The 22,341-nt window shown below is 41.2% G+C and overlaps 3 protein-coding genes across 4 annotated transcripts; 1 reads left to right on the forward strand and 2 right to left on the reverse strand.

The window, feature by feature from the left end:
- The first annotated feature begins 11 nt into the window (after positions 1–11).
- Positions 12–10,445, forward strand: LOC137782657 (collagen alpha-2(VI) chain-like). 2 transcript variants are annotated; one of them, XM_068572147.1, is made up of 28 exons: positions 12–160; positions 1,487–1,642; positions 2,726–3,336; positions 3,419–3,439; positions 3,545–3,610; positions 3,699–3,752; positions 3,863–3,907; positions 4,004–4,030; positions 4,123–4,149; positions 4,274–4,318; positions 4,419–4,472; positions 4,720–4,782; positions 4,927–4,989; positions 5,082–5,135; positions 5,232–5,267; positions 5,360–5,422; positions 5,912–5,974; positions 6,258–6,320; positions 6,447–6,509; positions 6,601–6,651; positions 6,728–6,826; positions 7,456–7,518; positions 7,660–7,695; positions 7,792–7,837; positions 7,915–8,067; positions 8,786–9,238; positions 9,321–9,359; positions 9,444–10,445. In XM_068572147.1, exons 2-28 carry the CDS (start codon positions 1,492–1,494, stop codon positions 10,043–10,045), a joined length of 3,111 nt encoding a protein of 1,036 aa, XP_068428248.1. In that variant the 5' UTR covers positions 12–160; positions 1,487–1,491; the 3' UTR covers positions 10,046–10,445. The 2 variants fall into 2 exon arrangements, with proteins under 2 accessions (XP_068428248.1, XP_068428247.1); XM_068572146.1 differs by having other exon boundaries at positions 1,487–1,651; positions 9,444–10,444.
- On the reverse strand, positions 10,152–17,517 carry xrcc5 (X-ray repair complementing defective repair in Chinese hamster cells 5). Its single transcript, XM_068572148.1, has 21 exons — positions 17,418–17,517; positions 17,027–17,140; positions 16,741–16,924; positions 15,959–16,007; positions 15,692–15,814; positions 15,019–15,198; positions 14,764–14,878; positions 14,043–14,181; positions 13,846–13,958; positions 13,651–13,713; positions 13,429–13,566; positions 13,099–13,189; positions 12,806–12,936; positions 12,384–12,580; positions 12,079–12,166; positions 11,872–11,941; positions 11,651–11,760; positions 11,276–11,372; positions 10,998–11,065; positions 10,802–10,876; positions 10,152–10,651 (listed from the first exon to the last, which is right to left on the reverse strand). The coding sequence occupies exons 1-21, from the start codon at positions 17,430–17,432 to the stop codon at positions 10,637–10,639; spliced, it is 2,175 nt and encodes a 724-aa protein (XP_068428249.1). The 5' UTR covers positions 17,433–17,517; the 3' UTR covers positions 10,152–10,636.
- Positions 17,518–18,486: 969 nt separating this feature from the next.
- tmem169b (transmembrane protein 169b) lies at positions 18,487–22,098 on the reverse strand. The gene is made up of 3 exons (XM_068572756.1): positions 22,006–22,098; positions 20,951–21,365; positions 18,487–20,695 (listed from the first exon to the last, which is right to left on the reverse strand). The coding sequence occupies exons 2-3, from the start codon at positions 21,222–21,224 to the stop codon at positions 20,061–20,063; spliced, it is 909 nt and encodes a 302-aa protein (XP_068428857.1). The 5' UTR covers positions 21,225–21,365; positions 22,006–22,098; the 3' UTR covers positions 18,487–20,060.
- Positions 22,099–22,341: the final 243 nt, after the last annotated feature.

Raw genomic sequence — 22,341 nt, forward strand, 5'->3', positions numbered from 1 at the left:
AAACTAGGCGTCTTCTCGACCAAGAGCTGACCCTGGAAACAGTCGGCTGATATGGGAATTCTGATGGAGAAGATTATCTATAGTTTACATGAAAGCTTGTTCCCGGTAGTAGTTTCTTGTCGCATCTCATATTAAAAGCTTCGTCCGTGCAGTCGCCGCGGTAAGTACACTTTTACTGAACTTTTCTAAAGGTTGAACAAGGTGTCGTGCCTAAATGAGTCTTCACAGCTGTTTTTGGAAGAAAAACACTTAAAGAGATAAAGTGATGGGTCGATGATGTTGGCGCCTTGTGGGAGATACGTTGTTCTAAGTCAAAGTTAGCAGCAACGTGTGCTCATCAAAAGTAAAAGTATAGCCACCAGCCAGAAGGCTTACGATATATTGTAGTATTGGACCAGACCTGGTACATTAATAAGCAGCGGTGGAAAGTATAGTACTTACTCTGTACTGTACTTTACTTGACTATTTTAATTTGATAATACTTCATACTTCTACTCCACTACATTTAAGAGGGACAAATTTGACTTTGTACTTCATTACATTTTGACTATAACTTAATTTAAAGTTTAAGTTCAAAAGTTTAATAACTTTATATATAAATAACTTATACACACACACACACACACACACACACACACACACACACACACACACACACACACACACACATATATATATATATATATATATATATATATATATATATATATATATATATATATATATATATATATATATATATATATAATATGAATGTGTGAAGCATTTAGTATATAGTGGTTGAAGGCTGTGAAATAAATGTCAATAGCTAAAAAGTATAATACGGTATTCCCTGCTGGGTTAAGTAGAAGTATAAAGCAGCAGTAAAAGGACATTTTCAAGATAAGTACAAGTACCTCAAAGTAGTACATCAGTAAATGTACATTCCAGCACTGTACAACAGCACAGCTGACTGGCTTTGATTTCTCTCCAGAACATCCCTTGGTTTTCATTCTTATATTTAAAAAAACCCTAGCTGTGTATTAAGTAACATTTAGCAATGAGTTTTTTTTATGTTAGTAAAAGTTATACTCACATAAAGCAAACCGCTGTCCAATCAGGCCTCACCAATCAGGACAAATCTTCTTCAGATGAGGGCCCTCCTTAAACCAAATGTTATCTCGATCTTCTGTTGTCTTTTTTATGATTGATCATGCATGACATAAAATAGTTTGCGAACCCCCGGCCTCAACATTAAACAGGTGGGATGCAACAGATTTTTTTCTTCCATTTCAGCACTAAATTTAAATATTGTCCTTCTTTTCAACAGAGTGTGGTTATTCACAGACAGTGTTTAAAACAACGATAAACATTCCTAAGCTCTGTGAAGATGCCTTCTGCAAAGACTCACTTGTTTGACAGCTATTTCCTGCATTTAAAGCGAGCGTTGGAGTGAAAATAAGCCTTTAACAACTGCCCTCTCTCCTCTCTGTCTTCTTCTTTGTAGGAAAAATGGCGATGATTGCAGGGTTCATCTTTCTGTGCATGCTCCAAACTACAATTCCTCAAGGTCTGACCCCTCGTGGGCCCAGACCAATACCTGGGCGAGGTGATAGTCCAAATCCAACACCACCTCCACTCCAGCCAATACCCAGACCTCAAGGTTGTGCGAGTGAGTGCCATTAATATGTATTGAGCTCAGAATATATGTCTTTTTTGTGTTATCAAATAATGTAGGCCTTTTAATGTATTCAATGGTGAAATAAGACTTCCGATCCTTGACTTCAGTAAAAGTAGAAATACCACAAAATTGCAATGACATATACTTAATAATTAATTTAAAAATAATAATTAATACAAATAACTATTCTTTTCACTTTTGTTCAAGCTGACACTATGTACTATATCTGTGGAAAAAAATAAGATCCCTCAGCTTTCTTTTATTGCTCCTTATGGATTTTGCGCCCACCTAAAAAACAACCAATCATAGCAGAGAAGGCTCTAATTGCTTGTGAAGCTTGTGAACTCCGATCAAACTGGTCAGCACTGATCAAATATTAATCAAGATTCTGTTGCTGACAACAAACTGCATGGGAGGTGTACGACACAGAACAGGACGAAGAAGAAGAGGTGCAAAAGCTAAGGGGATATTAGACAAACCGCTGTAAGGTTTCTTAAATCATCCTCTACCAGCCATGTACAATATGAAATATATATATATTTTGCTTTCTTTCCAATGTTGCAAATTTGGACTAAAATAAAAATGTAGTGGTGCAACCCTGTTGTAGAATGACAAATAAAAACCTTGGAAGTATGCTAAATAAGTCAAACACTCGATTAGAATAATACATTAAATAGACCCTTAGGCTTTGTTACTAAAACACAAAACGTTGATAACGTGAAAATGACTGAGGTATGATAAGTCGTTAGAGTAATTATTGTAGCAGGTCTAGTATCTAGCGCCACCAGGCTTTGAAGCAAATTTTTCATTGTGGTCAAATGATGGAATTATAAATAAAAGGGTCAACGCTTCGTCCAGTTCTCTTTACACATCCATGAGTAACAAATACTATATTTCCCTCTGTAATGTAGTGGGGTAGAAAAATATAGCAAATACTCAAGTAAAGTAAAATTGCTTTAAAACTGTACTTAAATACAGCACTTGAGTAAATTAACCGAGTTACTTTTTAGCATTTGTAAAGACGCAGTCAAGATGTTAACACTTTGTCAATGTTCTCTCCGCCAGCCGGGATAATCGACTGTCCCATCAAACTGTTTTTCACCCTCGACACCTCTGAGACCATCGCCTTACAGGAGTCTCCACCTGGGAGCCTGGTGAAAAAGGTCATGGAGTTCACCAAGATGTTTGCCCAGAGGCTGTCTGATGTGGAGTACAGAGGCCAGATCCAGATCTCCTGGTCCATAGGAGGCTTGAACTTCTCGGAGTCGCAGCACGTCTTCAGTCCGTTCACGACCAAGGAGAACTTCATCAGGAACCTCAATGGGATTATATACGAAGGCAAAGGCACCCACACCGACTGCGCCCTTGAAAGAATGACTCACCACATGACCCACCACTTCTCCGGGACGAAGGCCGTCCTCTTCTCTGTGGTCATCACTGACGGGCATGTGACAGCAGATCGATGCGGGGGGATCAAGGCAATGGCAGAGAAGGCCCGGGAGAAAGGCATCAAAATTTTCTCCGTGGCAGCGTCAAGGAGCATTGATGAATCAGGAATGAGGGAGATAGCCAGCTCCATCCCTGAAGTGTATCGCGAGGACTACATAGTCGTGGACATCGTTGATGGGAAACCAGAAATAAAGACAGAATCCATCGATCGTATCATAAAGATTATGGTGATGCTTATATTCTAATTCAGATTAAATGTGTAGTATAATTATGAGGCACTTTTTACTGACTGTTGTTTTTTCTTTGCAGAAACATCAAGCCTATTTACAGGTAAGGAGGAATTCACAATTACTATATCCATATTATTTGATCAGACATTTTTTCGTGCGTTGCTGCAATTAATATGTTGTTGTTTTTTTTTGTTTGATCATGTAGTGCTTTGAACAAAAATGCCTGGCGACTCCTGGGCTCCCTGGACCAAGAGGGCCTCAAGGTCCAAAAGTGAGTAGTGAAAAAACTAAAGACAACAATATGCTTTTTATGTATATTTCTGCTTGCACCAAAACACATTTTCGTCTATTATTTCCAGGGTATGAAAGGAGACAGAGGTTACATTGGACCAAAAGGAGCAAGGGGTCGACAAGTGGGTCCAAGATAGCAACGTTATTACACTTTGAAATTCTAAGAAAAAAGGTTTCTATGAATATATTCATATCATTGTTTTAATGCAGAGTATAATTTATTATATTACAGGGTGATCCTGGCATTGAAGGTCCGATTGGACAACCCGGTCCGAAGGTTTGCTGAAGCCCATTGATTGATGATCTTGTGTGCTACACATCCATAGTTAACTCATTTGTTATTCATCAGTAACGTGTGCTTCTGTTCTCACAGGGAGAGATCGGCTTGATAGGTGACAAGGTGAGAGAAATCTTTACACCCACGCTTTTCTGTTCCATCCGTCAAATGGAATGAAATTCTGTTAAATCGATGGCTATTCTTTACCTCATCAGGGTGAACTCGGATCAGGTGGGGCAAAGGTAAAGATGCGTTTTAATGTTTTCTTGCATATATGTAACATTTAATATCCTACTACATCCGACACAGCCAACGTTTGTTTACTGTAGTGAATTTTTCTTTCTTCAATGACGTCCGAATAACCAGGGTGTGGCAGGAGCATCTGGCAGGAATGGAACCGACGGTCAAAAGGTGAGTCCTCATACGACAAAGTAAAATGTACAGTGTAGACAGTGACTCTCCGTCTGTTCAGCTCACTGACATGATGTCATTGTCTCTGGGAAATCTTCAGGGTAAAATCGGCCGAATTGGAGCTCCTGGTTGCAAAGGTGATGGAGGTGACAAGGTCAGTCTAGAGGTCATATTAAGTGTGTTTTTTGTACATGTTGACATGTGAAATGTTTTGACCGAGGCGAGAGAGTTTATCTTTGGTAATCATTTGCGGGTCCAGTGGTATTCTAACCGTCTTATTTTATCATATTTATGAGATGAAAATGATTTACATGGCTACAATCCATCAGCCAGAGCAATAATAAGTATTATTTTACTGGTTGACGAAACTACTGTATCTTTCTGTTTCATGTCTCTGAAAGGGACCAGACGGTTACCATGGGGAAGCTGGTGACACTGGACCACCTGGTGATAACGGAGAAAAGGTCAGTGTCAAATCAAAACTGGGATCTTTCCCTGAAAATTAGTGGCAGATAAAAACAAGAGGCTTCATAATGTTATAACTTATGGGCCCTGTAGACGTCCAGACGTCTCAAATGTGCAATAGATAATGTCTTTTGTTTGTTCAGGGAGACTCGGGCCACCCTGGAAAGTCGGGTCCACCCGGCCTTCGGGGTAACCAAGGGACAAAGGTAAACGTTCAATTAAACACAGCAGAAAGCATTGTGAGAAAATGAAGATTAATATTTGGTGAAAAGCAAAATAAAAAATCTTTTTTGTTTAGGGGGAAAATGGAAATCCAGGAAATCCAGGGCCACCGGGACAAAAGGGTTCTGTGGTACAGAACAACATTTATTTTCATTATAATGACTTCTGCTCTATATATTACTGTGAGCGAGTTATAAAGCTGACTCAATTCTATTAACTCTTGCAGGGGCGTCCTGGCCCACCTGGAAAAAGAGGCGAATCGGTATCTCAACCACTTTTATTGAAATAATTGTTATCATTTTGAGAAATATTGCCATAGTTTGTTATACATTACCATTAAATAATCATTAACAGGGAAGAAGAGGAGACGCTGGACCAAAGGGAGGACAAGGTCCTGATGGGCTAAAAGGAGAGAAGGTAAATTCAGCGCTCAAAAGAAGATTTTTAAAGCCCAAACTCGACAAAGCTGCAAAAAACACAGTTCCACAAAAAAATGACTCAACATAGTGTAACACGCTTTAAAAATAACTCGCAGGGAGGAACGAGGTAGGAAAGCGAGCCGGTGCTGAGACTCAAAGAGTCAAATCATGACTTATTGTGAAACACTAACAAAATGCAGTGGACTCTGATGACCTTACAAGAGAATTTAACAACATGAAAGAAATGAGACCCATGAGTTTCAAATCCCTCTGCAGGGATTTAATCTTCCAGAGAAAGAACACAAACATTCCTTCCCGGCCCGATTCAGCTAAGTGTTGCTCTTGGGCATTTTGTAATCAGATTCACTGGATATTTACACATATTCCCCTGCAATGGAATTATTATTGCCTTACTGTTATGTTATGTATACATCAGTTGATGATTAATGGTGTGATGCAAATCCTGACACACTCATTTATTTTCTAGGGAGAACTCGGGCCACAGGGAGGCAGAGGCCGATCCGGAGAATATGGACTGAAGGGCGGAAAGGTGAGGGGATCATGCTGTGGGTGGATTTTGGCAGAGGGATGACTCAGCAGCTTCCGGAGAATCGCCTTCATGTACTTGGTCCGCTGCCAAGATGGTTCGAGATAAGCTTGTTATCGTAAACACATCTTCCAGGGAAATTGTACAGTAAAGGAAAGCTATCTCTTTTAAATTGTTCAGGACTGTGCATTGCCAAATTCACATCAGCCTGAGTAAGTCTGTGCATGTGGGCTGGAGTGAACGTCGTGTCCAGCAATAATGTTTTCTCTCATATTTTCTCTTCCAGGGAGACCAAGGACTACCAGGATCCAGGGGGCAGCCTGGAGGATCAGGGGACCCCGGAGGAAATGTGTGTTGTTAATACCACGCTAAAACTGCTCATTGTCGGCTTGTGTATAGTATATTCTGCACAAACAAATATGTGAAATACAACGTTGACGATGGAACACTGTTTAAGTTCCTTCTGTGGTTGCAGGGCAGCATGGGAAATTCTGGGGATCCTGGACCAAGGGGAGACTCTGGGCCACCTGGACCAAAAGTGCGTAAAAACAAAATGCCGGCGATCCCTTTCATTATGTAAAACGCTCCAACATTTTGTGAGTGATGTGATTCCTTTTCTTCTAATAAAGGGCGACAATGGAAGACCAGGATTCAACTATCCTGGAACGAGAGGATCCACCGTACGAGTTTCTGTTTCCCTCACAGAATTCCTGCATATGTTGCATATTGAGTCTCAAGTAGCTGTGCTCTTCCCAGGGGGACAGAGGGGATCCAGGGAGAAGAGGACCCAGGGGGGGCAGAGGGGAATGTGGTGCCAAAGGAGAAGCTGGAGATAACGGAACACCAGGAGAGCCTGTAAGCTGCATAACAAAATGGTTGACGTGCAACAGGGTTTCAGTCAGAGCAACCTGAGTATTGACCAGTGATTGTAGATTAACAAAACACATTGAATGTTTAATGCGGTGTTTTTCAACCTGTTTTGAGCCACGGCAGATTTTCATACAATAAAAAAGCACACTAACAACCAAAGAAGTTACAAAATGTCACATTGTTGCATATACACACATAATACAGCATATATGCCAGGTAATTATTGCGCTATCTACTGAAATGGAAGAGTATTTAATGACTCGGCCAGTCACTATATGCAGGCTCAGACGCTCAACAATGGAAAATTATTAACTTAAATTAAAAAAATGCTTTGACTGATGAAGTGAAATTGGACATTTTCCCACGGCACACCTGACTACATCTGACACTGCTCAGTCTCAAAGATTGTACAAGCTGTAGCTGGCCAGTTTAAGATGATTTATTAAGTGATTCATTGCACTAGTAGTTCCTAAGAAAGATCACACATTACCACATGTTGTGGTTTGGATGCTCTGTTTAGTCTTCTACAGAATTACAAATGCAATCGATACAGAAATTATTGAGAAAGCAACTTTACTTAGAAACATTTCCACTGAAAAATGTTTTGTGTGCAGGGAGAACAGGGTGTGCTGGGGGAGTCAGGACCACGAGGACCCAGAGGAGATCCTGGACCTGATGTAAGTAACAGCTCAACTACTCAGATAATGACTTGGCCATGCGTGCAAATTTGAGATCCAACTGCACTGCTCTCTTTATGCGTGTGTGTGTGTGTGTATGTGTGTGTGTGTGTGTGTGTGTGTGTGTGTGTGTGTGTGTAGGGGAACCCAGGACCAGTGGGCGATCCTGGGCTTAATGTGAGTCAACTTCATAAAGCAGTTTAAAAAAAATACTTTATAGCAGTTACCTGTCCTTGGTTGTATTCCTTCTAACATGCACACCTGTCACTGCAGGACTGTGATGTCATGACTTACATCAGGGAGACGTGTGGTTGTTGTGGTAAATATTACCGATTGAACAGCTTCATCGTTCTGTGTCTTTGAACATACTGATCCAGTTCTTGTTCTTTTCCTCAGACTGTGAGAAGCGGTGTGGAGCTCTGGATATTGTATTTGTAATTGATAGCTCAGAGAGTGTTGGGCTGACAAACTTCACCCTGGAAAAGAACTTTGTTATCAACACCATCAACAGGTTGGGATCTATGGCCAGCGACCCTGCGTCGTCAACCGGTAAAATCAAAACACAGCCCAGACATCTCTGCAAATCTTTTTGCAGACACAGTTTCAAGTTATAAGAAGTAGAGATTAACCATTTCCAAAGAGTGAATCACTTAATCCACCACTGAATATACAGTCAAGAGCCAACACACAGGACCCCACGACGCGGATGATTCATCCTGCACAGAAAGTACAGATTTGCAGCTCTGTATATTTTTAGCCGTCTGAAGTGTAACCAGTTCGTATTTCAACGTAATGTGAACATTAAGTCAAAACATCAGCAATGTTTTTGGTGATAATTTTTCTGTTAATTGCTGAAAACAATATATTTTTTTAAACTTTCAACAAATCCAATGTACAGACCAATACAAACAATTAATCTATAATACAGAAAAGTATTTTCCATGCAGCCCAAACACGATATACCTTATTTGTCTGTGCGCATAAATGGTCTCTTGACACAAACTGCATCTTACTGCCATTTCAAAAGACTCACAACAGCATTATGTTTGTATTAACTGAAAGTAGTCACCGACAAATAGACAATTTACATTTGTTTGAATTTCCCAAAAACTGAAGTATAAAATAACGTGTGATCCATTTCTGTCGGTTAAAGCTTCAGTAAAGTATTGAAAAACAGCCCAAATGTATTTTTTTTTTTGGAAGGGGATGTTTGACAGAGATTAAGGCCAGCCTCATCTGCACCACTTGACATGTCTACCTCTTCCAGGCACAAGAGTCGGAGTTGTTCAATTCAGTCACAACGGGACCTTTGAGGCCATTCGTCTCAACGACCCGAACGTCAACTCCATGTCTGCCTTTAAAACGGCAGTGAAGAAGCTACAGTGGATAGCCGGGGGCACCTTTACACCCTCTGCTCTCAAGTTCGCCTACGATCACCTCATCAGGGACGGCAAGAGAGCCCAAGCCAAAGTATCCGTGGTGGTGATCACAGACGGCCGCTTTGACCCGCGTGACAATGAGGATTTGCTCAATTACCTTTGCAACAACAATGTGGTGGTGAACGCCATCGGGATCGGTGACATGTTTCAGAAGAAGCAGGATGACGAGATCCTGGTGTCGATCGCGTGCAAAAAGAAAGAGCGCGTCACTGGGATGAAGAATTACGTGGACTTGGTGGCCGAAGACTTCATAGAGAAGATGGAGACTGTTCTCTGCCCTGGTGAGAGAGCGACACAGAGACACACAGCCACACACCCTTCTGACCAGTTCTCTAACTTATGTTCATTTAATGTCCCTTCCAGATCCTGTGATTGTGTGCCCTGATCTCCCCTGTAGACGTGGTAGGTGTTGTGCACGGCGAGGGAACTTGTTAAATGGTATAATGGCGTGCAGCTCAGTGATTGATTTGGTTCCCTTCATTACAGAGCCGGATGTAGCTCCCTGTGTCCAGCGGCCGGTGGATTTGGTATTTATGCTCGATGGCTCGGAGCGCCTTGGGATGGACAATTTCCGGCAAGTCCGTGAATTTGTGCAGAAGGTGGCAGACAGGCTGGGACTGGCCGACAGCAAGAATGATCGTATGCGAGCCCGTTTGGCGTTACTAGAATTTGGCAAGGAGACTGAGAACCACGTGGCTTTTCCTCTCACGCACGACCCCGCTGTCATCGCCGACGGCATCGCGCGCCTGCCTTACCTCGATTCTTCGTCAAGCATAGGGCCCGCCATCTTATATACTATTGACAAAATCGTAGGCAAAGGAAATGTTCGCAAGACGAGACGCAACGCAGAGGTTTCGTTCGTTTTCATCACAGACGGCGTCACTGACGGCAACAACCTGGACGAGGCCGTGAGTGCCATGCGCGGGGCGCAGGTCGTTTCCATGGTGATTGCCACAAGAAATGACGTTGACCAAAAAGTCCTAATGAAGCTGGCCATGGATGACAAGGACGCCATCTTCAAAGGAAAAGACTTCTCTGATCTGTCCACGTCCAGTTTGTTTGACCGCTTTATCCAGTGGGTATGTTAAAGAAAGGTAACACCGATGTGGACGTCATACTGTTCATTTAGCATTTTAAACTTCAGATACTGGTTTACTAACATTATACTTTGCACTGTACAAGTTGAAAATGACATCACGGCAATGCGCTTTACTACATTTGTCAGGAATCTATTTATCTTCAATGTTTTGTTATACAAATCAAAGTACAAGTCGAGCATTAAGCTTTGAGATAATAAACTTTCAGTTTCTTGAACATGGCAGTGACGTCTTGTGTAAAATGACAAAGGATTTTTCATACACATGAATCTTAAGATTTAAAGCATTCACTTCATTACATTACAGGAAAATCCCAAGGAATTAGAACAGGCTCATTTTTCAAATAATTTTGACATTCAAGACAAAACAAATCTCTATCCCCAAAGAAATGTCATGCAGTACTGGTACAAACATTCGCTAAATCAAACATTGGTCAGTTACTCTGTGATAAGAGTGTCATGGGGCTGGAAGTGGGAGACAGAACAATGGACGGCTGAATAGGTTTGGTCTGGTCGAGCTGAATGATTGCATTGTTCTTGTTTCTCTGCATGTCCACTGTAGACGCTCCCCTTGCTTCAACGGTTACATCATGTCCAGCTGCATAGGAAGAGAGTCAAAAAAAGTTTTAAGACTGGAGCGTTTATATGAAACGTCTCAATAGGCCATCCTAAATATACAGGAAATGGTCTAACCACAAGTTTTGGAAACTTCAGTTAAATATTCAAAAGCTGAAGAGGTCACACTTGCCAAGTCATCAACATCTCCAGTATCTTCAGCGGGTGGTGCAGCCTCCTCCTTTTTCTTCTCATCAGTAACCAGAAACTGAGGACAAAATATGCTTTAGTCAGTAGAAGTACATTCTGAAGATCACCTTGGTTTCTAACATGCAAAATGCAATCACAGTTTCCTGAACAGCTCACAGTGGTATAAAAGGGGGCGTCACCTGATTAGCATCGGTTTTGGATACATTGCTTCCTTCAACCTCGTCCTTGCTGATCAGAGTTAAGGCATCTGTCAATCAAACAGCAAGAAATACGTCTTAAATAGCTTTTAGCAAACTTTTGATTCAGGCCACAGCACATTATTAAACTTCTATCAGCTCCCACTTTTGAATTATTTACTTGTTTTTTTGCACCCATGAAATTATGTGGAAATTCTCATCTCAAGGGAGAAGTGATTTAGAAGAAATCCAGCAGCTGAGAGTAAAGAGGCTTATCATACCTTGAACAAGCAGGTCCCAGAAGACCTCCAGCCCTCTGTTTGGGATGCTTCTTTTCAGAGACTGAAGGTAACCATTGTACAGATTGGCATCCCCCAGCTGAATGACGAAACATATGAAACATTCAAAAATCCATTTATCAGTGTCCTAAAAGCTAACTCCTACACACAGACACATAAGCATATCCTCACACAAGAACTGGCCTTGGTTCAAGTCGCGAGAAATTAAACAGACTCATTGTAATCTTCCCAAATTGACTCATGATCTCCATAGCAAAGCCAAAACTATTCATTCTGATAACGTCACACACCTGTGCAACAGAAATCCCCACATCATCATGCATTTGCCGAAATAAAAGATAGCGAATGTTTATTTACCTTAACCGACTGCTCTCTAAAAGCCTGGATGCAGGTGATGCTTTTCATGTAATACGGTGTGTTCTTGTTGCTAAGCAACTGCTCTATCCTGCGAGTCAGTTGCTGACAGACTGGGAAGGACATGAAGGTCACCACAACCAAACAAAGAGAAACGCAATTTACAAGAGCTGAACATGAGTCACGATGCTTTAAAATACAAATAGAAAAACTGTGCATCTTACCCTCTCCGAATGGAGGACTCTTCTTCTTGATCAGAGTCCGGAAGTCTCTGGCTGGATCCACGCTTCCCACCTGGTTAGGAGTTTAAAATGAGTGAGAAATTAGGTAAAATGGAAGAGTAAGCCTGTTACAACAAGTGCCAAAGTACTTTATTTTGGGAGACTGGATTTTTATAGAAAGTAGTGCAATCCATCTTCCACGATTCTCACCGAAGTAACATTGCCTTCGGCAATGTCAGCAAGGTTATAATCTTCCTCTTCGTCTTCTTTTGCCATCTTGGCATCTGGCTCCTCAGAGCTGTTAATGGCAAATAGGTCACTTACGATACAATTTTTTTTTTATAAATCAGTATAAAGTTTGTACTGAGATTGATTAAACACTAGTGTAAGATTATAAAAAATAACATTCCAACTTTTTTCAAACACAGTCTTCTACATGAAAACTTTAGACACTACGTGACCAACAATCCTGTCCGTAACATTTAAGACCAACCACCTCAATGAATCAACCTTACTCTTTGCCAAAAATATCTGCACTTGTCTTCAGCTTCTTTTTCTTCTCCACTTCTGTGAGAGGAAACTTCCTCTTCACCTCCTTAAGGGGACCCTGGCAACGTTCAGTAATGACCACGGGACATTCAAGAGCAGCCTTCAGCCATGGCTCTATGGGAGGAAGAGGGGTGCCGGGGCTCACTGCCCGATGATGCAGACACTGAAAGAAAGGTTGGGTGAGACAAACAGTGACTGAGGGAGAAGCAATGCTGGTTGAATATGAACAGCCTCGAGCTGGTAAAGCTCAGGTCAAATAGATTATTTAAAATGTGATTTAAAAAATGACACCCCTGGGCCTTGTCGCCTTAAAACCTTTACTATCTGCATCAACTCAGAATAAGTAAGTAATATAATTATTGTATCTCTCAAATACAAACTGCGGTACCTGGAAGTGCCTCTGAAAGGCAGGGTTGGGAATCTGGTGGACCTTGAACATGTCCTTTTTGCATCCATTATCATCCTCCTCTATCAACATCATGGAGTCAATGAGAGAGTCCACAGCAGACAGCTGAGTGTCTAGAGGAACCACATAACACACAAAAGTCCAGTCCTGCATCTCTTAGTGAAGGCTTCTCATTGATTTTGCTCTTAGAAGGATACACAGTTTAGGTGACATTAGTTCAGAACTTGTGCCGCGTTTTAATTGATTATTAACTGCAAATGTATGCCGTTTTGTACCTGACGGAGTGAACTTTTTGTTGTTTTCAAGAGAAGGAAATGTAAACTGCCTCAGGTCTTCCATGAAGGGCAGCTGGACGTAGATCAGACACTATTGAGGGGGAGAGACAGATCATTAACTCGGTGCTAATTGACACAAATACAGTTAAAAGGTCCAGTGTGTTGGATTTAGGGCAATCTAATAACAGAAATGGAATATATATTCAGTCTAGGAACGGGAGGGGTGCGAGTGTGTGGTATTCAGTTAGTTGAAATCTGCAACTACACAGACAGATGCCACTAAACCCTTTAATGGCCCTTTAAACAACATGTTTAGTAGTCAGATCTCACCTCATGGTCCTTCTTGATGCAGGGGAAGGCTGCTCCCACTTGAGGGTTCGCGTTACGGGCATAGGCGTAACGTACAATGGCCACCATGTTGAGTTCATCCAAGGCTTGGATAAGAGCGGACAACGCAACTCCTGCATGCTGCTCAGACAGAACGGTAGAGACAGAAACAGGTCAGTATCAACGTGTAGTCACCAGCAATGTGGCGGGTCTCTCCATTCCCACCTCATCATCCTTGGCAGGAAACACCTTGATGACTTGATTCCCCATGAACTGATGGCGGCGTACCTGCAGGCAGGCGGTAGAAAGAAACAGAAGGTGAATAAAGTAAGCAGCGCAGTCTAAAAAAGGTTCAGGTTTACTTGATCTGAGATTTGTTTTAGATCCCAGGCTCATCACACCAGCATAGAAGTATAATACCTGGTTCTGTTTGGCGAAGCCAAGGACAGCAAAGCACTTCCCATCATGCTGGTATTTCATCTGTTCTTGATCTACTTTGGAGAAGGGAACGATATCACTTCCATAACGAAAACCTGTGGACCAAAGACATTTTATTTGAGTGTTATTTTGTAAAAAAGTAGAATATTAAGTAATTTAATCTGATACAATTAGTTCACCTTGGATGGTATCTTCCCCCTGCACCTCTGTCTCATTGTCATCATCCAGACAATAGACAGTCTCCTTCTTCACGTCATCTTTCTTGTTGGTTTGGGCATCAATTGTAGTCCACGATTTCTTAAGTTTCTCCTCTGTCACCTGGAAGCAGAAAATAAAGTCACACTCCCACTGTGTGTGTTGCAATCTTCTCTGTGCTTTGTTTATTCAGCAAGTCTGGAGATGCATGCGTGCAAGTCCCTGTGTGTGCCCCTCTGGCGAACTAATCACGACCACTCTTCACTGCACTGAAAGCACTTTTGAGGTCTACCTTGCTCTTTGTAATTAATAATTGTTTTGGTAAATCTTATTGTTACTATAAATCACACAGGATGTTTGTGAACATATTAAAACCTTCCATGACATGACACTTATAACCTACAGAAAACTGGGATTTTCTCGAAAACATGGTGTTATTGAAACTAAGAGCCGATCAGCTACAGGCAAATGTTTTCCATCATGCTCTGGGTCTTACAATTGGTGGAGAGCAACTACGGCGCTTGGCTCTTAAGGCTGCAGCCGCCTCCTGAAGTTATAATCACCTTTGTGTGCATGATGTCAGAGCAAATATCTCGATATCATGTGCCCTTTTTTTGTGACGTGATAGTATTCCTTCATTCAATTTAGCGTTGGATTAAACATGTAGTGTGTATATTCATCCAGTGTACTTCACAGTATACTTACTGCTTTGTATCCAACAATACGGATGGAAAGACAGCTGCCGATGGTCAGCTGACAGGGCCAGGCCATAGGTTTCCTCTCGATACGCTTGAACATGCACAGCTGCTCAATTGCATTCCTGCAGCGGGTAAAGCGCAGGAAAAGCCAAGTCATTATTCAATAACTAATAATAGTATTAATTACTTTTGAGTGTAAAAAATATGTCATTTGGAGAGAAACACATGTAAAGAAGAAAAAAGTTAGACATGAGAAATAAACCTGAAGGAGTAAATTTCATCCAGGCCGTTCTCCTCATCGAGGTTTAGCATGATGTGTTTCACTATGTCGACGCTGCTCTTCTGTTCCTTGGAGAGACCTTTGCCCATGCCCGGGTGACCAGGGCTTCTTCTGTCCGCATCCCCTCTACTCTCTTCATCATCCTCCACAGGGAAAGGCAAGCTGAGATCGGTTAGGTGGAAGGAAGCATACATACATAGGAATGAGTAAATACATTAGAAGACACCCATTTAACTTTGTGGATTTGATTAGAATGCCCGTCCAGAGTAATCCAGAGTAATTTATAATAACTGCACAGTTAGTATTCAGAAAATCCAGAACAAGTGTGTGTTTGTAACAAAACAATGAAATCAAATGTGTGTAGCGCACCAAGTTTCATCGAAAATACTAACTATTAGTTAAAATAAAATATCTCCCACCAATAAATTTGATGGAGCACAGTGGTGGTCCTTGATATTTTAGTCAAGCTCTCTTTCACAGCTCTGTTATGATTGACATTACAATAATCATGAAATGGCTGCCATTTAATAAAGTAAGTACTGACGCACACAAATATATTACTATTGTATTATTCAATACCTTCACTAGAAATATTTGGAGCTTTTCAATCATATTTGCTTGGAAATGACACATAGTGGATGTGTTTGAAGCTTACAAAAACTGCAGGGTGATGCCCGCTTGTTTCAGGTTTTCAATGATAACGTCTATCTGCTCCGAGCTGGCTGGAGTGTTGAGGTCAGTCAGGAGAGAAATGTTGAGACGATCACACTTCTTTCCTCTGAAAAGAAATCCCAAACATAATGTCATATCATTGGAAGAACAGTAATAATTTCTGAAAAATTAACATTTAAGTGTATAGACATCAGTTTATCTATTTCCGTTAATTGTGAGAATCATGTGTGGGATACAGACGGCTCCTTACTTTGTTTCTTTCTGAAGGAGATCCATGCACACAACAAGAGCATCCAGCCCTTTTAAACAGGAGTTAAGGAGGAAACTGATTCTCACACGCCATCGAGGACAATGGGGCTGTACACAAACCAAATCTCATGCATAAATAGACTCACAACTGCCACAGAATTGTCTGCTAGCTTGTATTACTTTGTTAATATTTGATTTGAACTTTTAAAAAGGAGTAAAAACATGTGTTAATTACAGCTTCACAAACAAAAATAGTAGCTCCTATTGGTGTGACATGGCCAGAGTAAACTGACAATATTGAGATTAGACAACTTTGTACTGAAGATCTGCGTGTCCCCTACTTTATACCTTTGGGTAATTCATGTTGTTACTTTGTAGTATACCTGATAATGTCACTATAAACTGAGTGTTTTATGCTTTTGGGTATCAGTCAGATTATGGTAAATGGACCTGTACTTGTATAGCGCTTTTCTAGTCTTCCGACCATTCAAAGCGCTTTAACACTACATGACATCATTCACCCATTCACACACTGATGGGAGGAACCACCATGCAAGGTGCCACATCAGTATCAGAAAACATTCATACTCTGTATGAAATGACACACAAATCCAAAGCCACAACAATACACTGGTAGGTCTGATAAAAGTAATCCCAACACACAAATTATTTTGTTACCTGGAAATAAAAAAAGGTTTGTACCAAATATGCCACTATAACATCTTTAGTATCATTAGATGCAGCCTTTATAAACTATATTATTTTGTCTAAGCAAAAGGATACAATCAGCCTGATGATTCTCTGGATGGACCTGATTCTCTATTTCCTCAAGAAGCTCGAAATCAGGGATCATAAGGTGACGATGTACAGTGATGTTCTGGTACTGGCCGTCGTTGTCCAATGGGTTCTCGGTGGATTCTGTGCCAAACAGAACTAAAGCCAGTTCGTCCTTGGTCTCTGCAAAAACCTGTCAAAAGGCATTTTTCTGTGTCAAAGATTCCAGAGAGCGTAAAAGGTTATTTATTTATTATTTTTTTGTCAATGTGTGTATGTATGCGTCAAAGTTTACCTGGCGCTGGACAAACTTCTGGATTACTTTTTTAGCAAGTTCAAAAGAAGGCTCTTCACCCGGGGCAGAGTTGGACATGGAGGACCCAACATCCATACACAACACCAACGCTGACTTAAAAGACAAACAATGTCAGTATTTTATATGTTTTTAAACTTGCATAATGTAGGGCACCCATCTGTTCACACAGTTGCCCCAATTAAATGGGGGACATGAACGCTTCGGTCTAAACAAACATGTCGCCAACGTTGAACGTCTGAAGCTCAATACGAAAGAACAAATGGTCTCCAATGTCTGAAAAATGTTCATTCAACACAACAAACATACGCTTACAAACTGGACACAAGAGTCTGTAAATTATTTAAGAAATAGTGAAAGAAAGTGAACTTACTTTGGCGCCTGCCATCTTCTCTCTTTTTTCTTTTCTTTTTTTACCTTCTTTGCTCTGCGTTACTTTATTATGGCTCCGAGGAGAAACTGTGATCGGCAGAAACACGAAAGTAGTTCCGGTTTCCGGTAGTAATTGTTCCGCATCAATGTTACACCACCACAAGATCTGTTATCAGCTGCTCGCCATACATTAGTATATACCTGTTTCACGAAAATACCAGACCCGCATCAGTCTGCGATTATGTCAGTTGCGGTGTTCTTAAACTTGGGACGAGACGAGTAAATGCAATGTAATGATGAGATGCAGGTCAAACGCCCTCCAGCGCTTCATACGCCACTGTGCACACAGGGAATATTATGGGTGTGCGTACTCTGTGCTCTGATGAACATAGAGTCGACTGCTGGCTAATTTCATGGCTGTTGCCAGGGATTCAGAAATATTTATGTTAAATGCTATGATAAATACATAATAAATGCATCGAAGTTATAACAATGAATGTATTAATATACAAACTCACTCATTCAGCCCAGAGCACCCACTCCCAACCAAATGTTATATGTATTTTCTAAACGTTTTATTTATCTACATATAGGTCTAAATACAACCTTCTCCACACTTAATAAACTAAAAAAATACTAACCCCCTACATTTCCAAAAAAAAATATATATAGGACACAACCTTGTTGACAGTTGCCATTGCCATGGCTAATTTTCAATCCCATAGTCTCTGTTCATTGTTTTCATCTTAAATTGTTTCCAACTTACTTGTAAAATAGGCCAGTTTAAGTTTATAAATAAGTATTGACCCTGGCAGTGATTTTGTCTAGTATACTGTTTTGGCACATATGGATTTCCTTCAGTAAGCATCCCAGTGTAACACCAGGGTGCCAATAATCAGATCTTCCAAACCCCAGGGAGCCATCTACATCGGTCTGCACCATGCAGGATTGTATGCTTTTCTAAGACATAATGAACCACAACAAAAAGATTGACCTGCTGTTTTTTTTGTTTTTTTACCAAACAATTTAAAATAAATGTTCACAGTTGTGATGTAATGACATAACACTTTATTTATTTGTGTAATTCTTTACTTTGCATCCTGTTTCACAATATTTAATGTGGAATACAGACTCAATCCAGAATACCTGATCCATGGCTCTGCCATTATGAAAACAAAAGTGAATTACTCCACCCAATCTGGTCTAATCGTATACATCAGAATGATCACATATTTAATATGATCCACCCAAACCAGCCCCCTCAGCTATGCATTTCAACCATTGCATAACAGCTGTTTGCAATACATTTACTTCAAAATGCCAGAGTATAAAACACAGAGCTAGAACTATTTCAGGAAGTGTACAAGACCTAAATATTTAAAAATAAATTAAATCAACATTCCAAAAAATTACTGTGTGGAAATGTAACAGGAACTCACAGGTGGAAAATTACAGTGAACTTGTTCACGTATGAAACAAGATTGTGAAAAAAAAACAAGGACTTTAAGATCACAAACATGTGTTGATGTGCCTTAAATGACAAATGTTACTTCACCAAGGAAATGTTTCACCTTGTCCTGACCATGGCTTTAAATCTTGGCTGGATTATCACCATAGGTCCCTATTGATTCCTTTTCCTCCCTCTCTTTATGTACTCTGTCACCTAACACATGGCTGCTGAATTATAATCAGCCTCGATGCCCGGACACCAGCAAGTACTCATGTGCTGCTGCAGTTCTTGATGAAACACAATTCATTTTGGGAATATGCAACATGTAAGCACAATCTCATCCAGAATAATACAGTTATTAAAGAATAAGGCTGGTAATCTTCTATATTTTTGTTATTTTCAAAAAAACGGATTAATGCTTATGCCAATATGTAATTCTTGTGTATCCAAATCCTTATGCATCTTATTCTTCTGAGCCATACACTTCCATTGTACGGAAAATATTTAAAACACATCCATGAGGCACATTGATACTATTCTTTATCCTTAAAACTAAATACTGTACCAGAATGGCTTCACAGGACATTGCCCTGAAGCAATTAAGAAACACCTTAAAATAGGTGCTCAAATAGTTTCAGTCAATATTGTGCTCAAAGGTGTATATTCTCAATCAAATCTAATTTCCTCAAAGTATTTGACCCATCTGGGGACCTTCGGGCAGTTGCCCACTTTCCCAGTTGGTAATCCAGCCCAACTTCACAACATCACAGGGATTATGATGGCATCATTTGGATGTCACTGCACAGATCAGTGATCACACTAATTACAGATATTTACAGACAAAGTGAAACTTGGTTTGAATTCCAGGCCTCCAACGTGTGCATCGGTTTCCACCGCCAGTTTATATAAGCTTTACTACAGGAAGCACCCAAAGGCCTACGTGTTTCAAAAGGTTATGAGTTCGGATTCAGTGATTGGAGGATAACTCGATCACCAATGACAACCTAAATGTAATACCCAACATTACCACTTCCATGCTAGGAGGAATCATTTACAGTGATCTGACTCCAATAATGTTTTACAAAATTACACACAATATTTCAGCATTTTCAGGACAATTCAGGCAGTGTTTGGTAGGTTTTCAATTACAGAAAAATAAACAGCTCTCAAGTGCTCCCCCACTAACAACAATAATCACACTGAGGATGTCTGGGCGAGTTCACTGGGGGCCTTGCTCTGCAGAGTGCCACAAATAGTATCAGAGTCAAGCAGCTCCACTATGCTATAGGGGGAACAGTCCTCCAGCCCCAGCTTCCCACAGGCCCAGCCACAGAAGCCTTTCTCCAGGTCTCTCACATCCTGCCACCACTCGCTAAAGGCCCAGGACACCTGCACCAAAGCGGAGTACAGAGCCAGAGACAGTGCCATGGGCATGATGAGCATGGGGTAGAAGATTATGAGGAAGGGGCATATTGTAATCTTGTGCCAGAACGTCCGCTCCTCATTGTACACAAGGAAGACATTGTACCAGGTTAGAGTGCCGTAGTAGAAGGAAGTGATGAAAGAGAGAAGGAAAATCACAGGGGCACAGGAGAGGCTCCACAGGACGACATGGGGTCCCTGGCACACACCTAGGCTGCAGGTGCGTCGAGCGCCGTCCCCTGCCTCGCACTCTGCATCGAGACGTTCCTTTGACTTATTCAGATCCCTGAGTTCCTTCTTTGTCAAAGTGAGGTGAATGTCGACGACCTGGCCCTTCTTCTTCCCTCGGGTGATGGTGCCTGTCAGGGTCACGTAGCGGCTGTCTGGAGGAAGACTCCATCCTCCTCCTGTTGAGAGATTATGCAACACGAAACAATCATATATGACAAATTTTAAAAAAGCAAGGTGGGCAAGCAAGACAAGTTGTTTCTTATCATTTACATAGTCTCATATTGATGACAATGCTTTCTATATTTTTGTAAACATGCAGTTGGTTTGCATGGTGTTAATTGCACAGTATACGTAGGACACATGACTGAACTTTCCTTCGATAATAAAAAAGATGTGTGTGGCTTCTTAACAGAATCTCACACCCCTCTCACCTTCGCCTGTAGGTGTGCAGAGGAATTTGGCTCCCTCCTCTGAGCTCCTTTCTGCTCCCTCCTCTCCACCTTGGTCCTCTCCAGGTGTCCTCTCAATTTCAGAGCGGTAAACAATAATGGACTCTGGACGCGGGTCTTTCTTCTTCCTCCTCTTTTTCCTCATGGAGGGTGCCACTTCTCCATCGTCCACATGGTTCGCTGATGTGTCCGATCTTAAGGAGATCATCTGGGGGCTGCCCTCTCCCTCTGTTTGAGACTCCTCTACCTGTGCCATGCTCTCACCCTGATCCAGAAAACACTTTGACTCTTAGGCTACTTTTTAAAGGGTTGTATGGAGACTAATAAGGAAGTCTGGTGCAGCACAGCCTATCACCACACATTATGTATAAGTGTTCAATCCAAGGAAGACTCCCAGCTGACCGCAAAGGGATAAAAGTACACACACACACAGAGAGAGAGAGAGAGAGAGAGAGAGAGAGAGAGAGAGAGAGAGAGAGAGAGAGAGAGAGATTATATAGCAGTTTTGCTTTTCCACAGGCACAATAATGCACTCCTTACAGGGATCCTGGCCTAGATTCTGCACAGTCGCTTTTTGTGTGGTGATGACTGATAAAACTCTACTAAATACCACATTATCATTGATTTAAGGACAGTAGGCATTTGAAGAGGACAGATGCTAAATATTTCTAGATAGATGACAATGAAACCGTGATAGATTCATTCAAAAAAGGGGGGTTGTCTCTTCCTTTTGCATGACAGCGCACCGATAGGCTCTACTCTCGGTGGATATGCAGCGAGCTCAGTGTATTAACATCATCTCATCCCCTTTACAAACATATCAACAGAAAAACTACACATACATTGGAGGATTGCAGTGCTTTCCCAAAATAATGCATCAATTTATAGGAGCGGGTAAAATCGACAATGAAACCCATTCTTCACACAGCTGATCCCCTCCCATTTAAATCCCACCCATGTCCGCTCTTTTGTCTGCAGACGCCAGCCGGTGAAGAACATGCACTTCTAAATAGCGTATAATGGAGATTTAATCTTACCTTCAAGAGTTCGGACGAGCAACTCGTAGTCAAACTACACGGCGTGTGGATAAATCACTGGATTTGTGTGCCACAATGCAGGAGCGCACACATCACAGCGCTGTGTGTTTTGCAGATACAGATGCGCTACGCAAAAGGATTTCCAGAATAGCACTAATCCCGCCCTCTAACCTCTGTTCACCAATAGCAAACCGTCTATGATCCTGACTGCCATTATGTGGGAAAAAAAATGTGTTGAGGGCTGAGGGCAAGCACATCTGTCCTCGAGAATACTAAGTGGGAAACACCAATATAAAGGCCTACGATAAAAATCACATAATATGATGCATTCTACGA

The sequence above is a fragment of the Clinocottus analis genome, unplaced genomic scaffold (assembly GCF_023055335.1).
Source record: "Clinocottus analis isolate CAN_PGR_092001 unplaced genomic scaffold, fCliAna1.0.p SCAF_12, whole genome shotgun sequence".
Taxonomy (NCBI): domain Eukaryota; kingdom Metazoa; phylum Chordata; class Actinopteri; order Perciformes; family Cottidae; genus Clinocottus; species Clinocottus analis.

Coding starts and splice junctions, on each gene's coding strand:
- tmem169b (XM_068572756.1), bottom strand. CDS start 21,224: ATGGCACAGGTAGAGGAGTCTCAAACAGAGGGAGAGGGCAGCCCCCAG. Junction 20,696..20,950: donor CTGCACACCTACAGGCGAAG/GTGAGAGGGGTG, acceptor ATCTCTCAACAG/GAGGAGGATGGAGTCTTCCT.
- xrcc5 (XM_068572148.1), bottom strand. Junction 14,879..15,018: donor GATGAAATTTACTCCTTCAG/GTTTATTTCTCA, acceptor TACCCGCTGCAG/GAATGCAATTGAGCAGCTGT. Junction 12,581..12,805: donor CCTTTCAGAGGCACTTCCAG/GTACCGCAGTTT, acceptor CCTTTCTTTCAG/TGTCTGCATCATCGGGCAGT.
- LOC137782657 (XM_068572146.1), top strand. CDS start 1,492: ATGGCGATGATTGCAGGGTTCATCTTTCTGTGCATGCTCCAAACTACA. Junction 1,652..2,725: donor CAGACCTCAAGGTTGTGCGA/GTGAGTGCCATT, acceptor TCTCTCCGCCAG/CCGGGATAATCGACTGTCCC. Junction 9,239..9,320: donor GGAGACTGTTCTCTGCCCTG/GTGAGAGAGCGA, acceptor TGTCCCTTCCAG/ATCCTGTGATTGTGTGCCCT.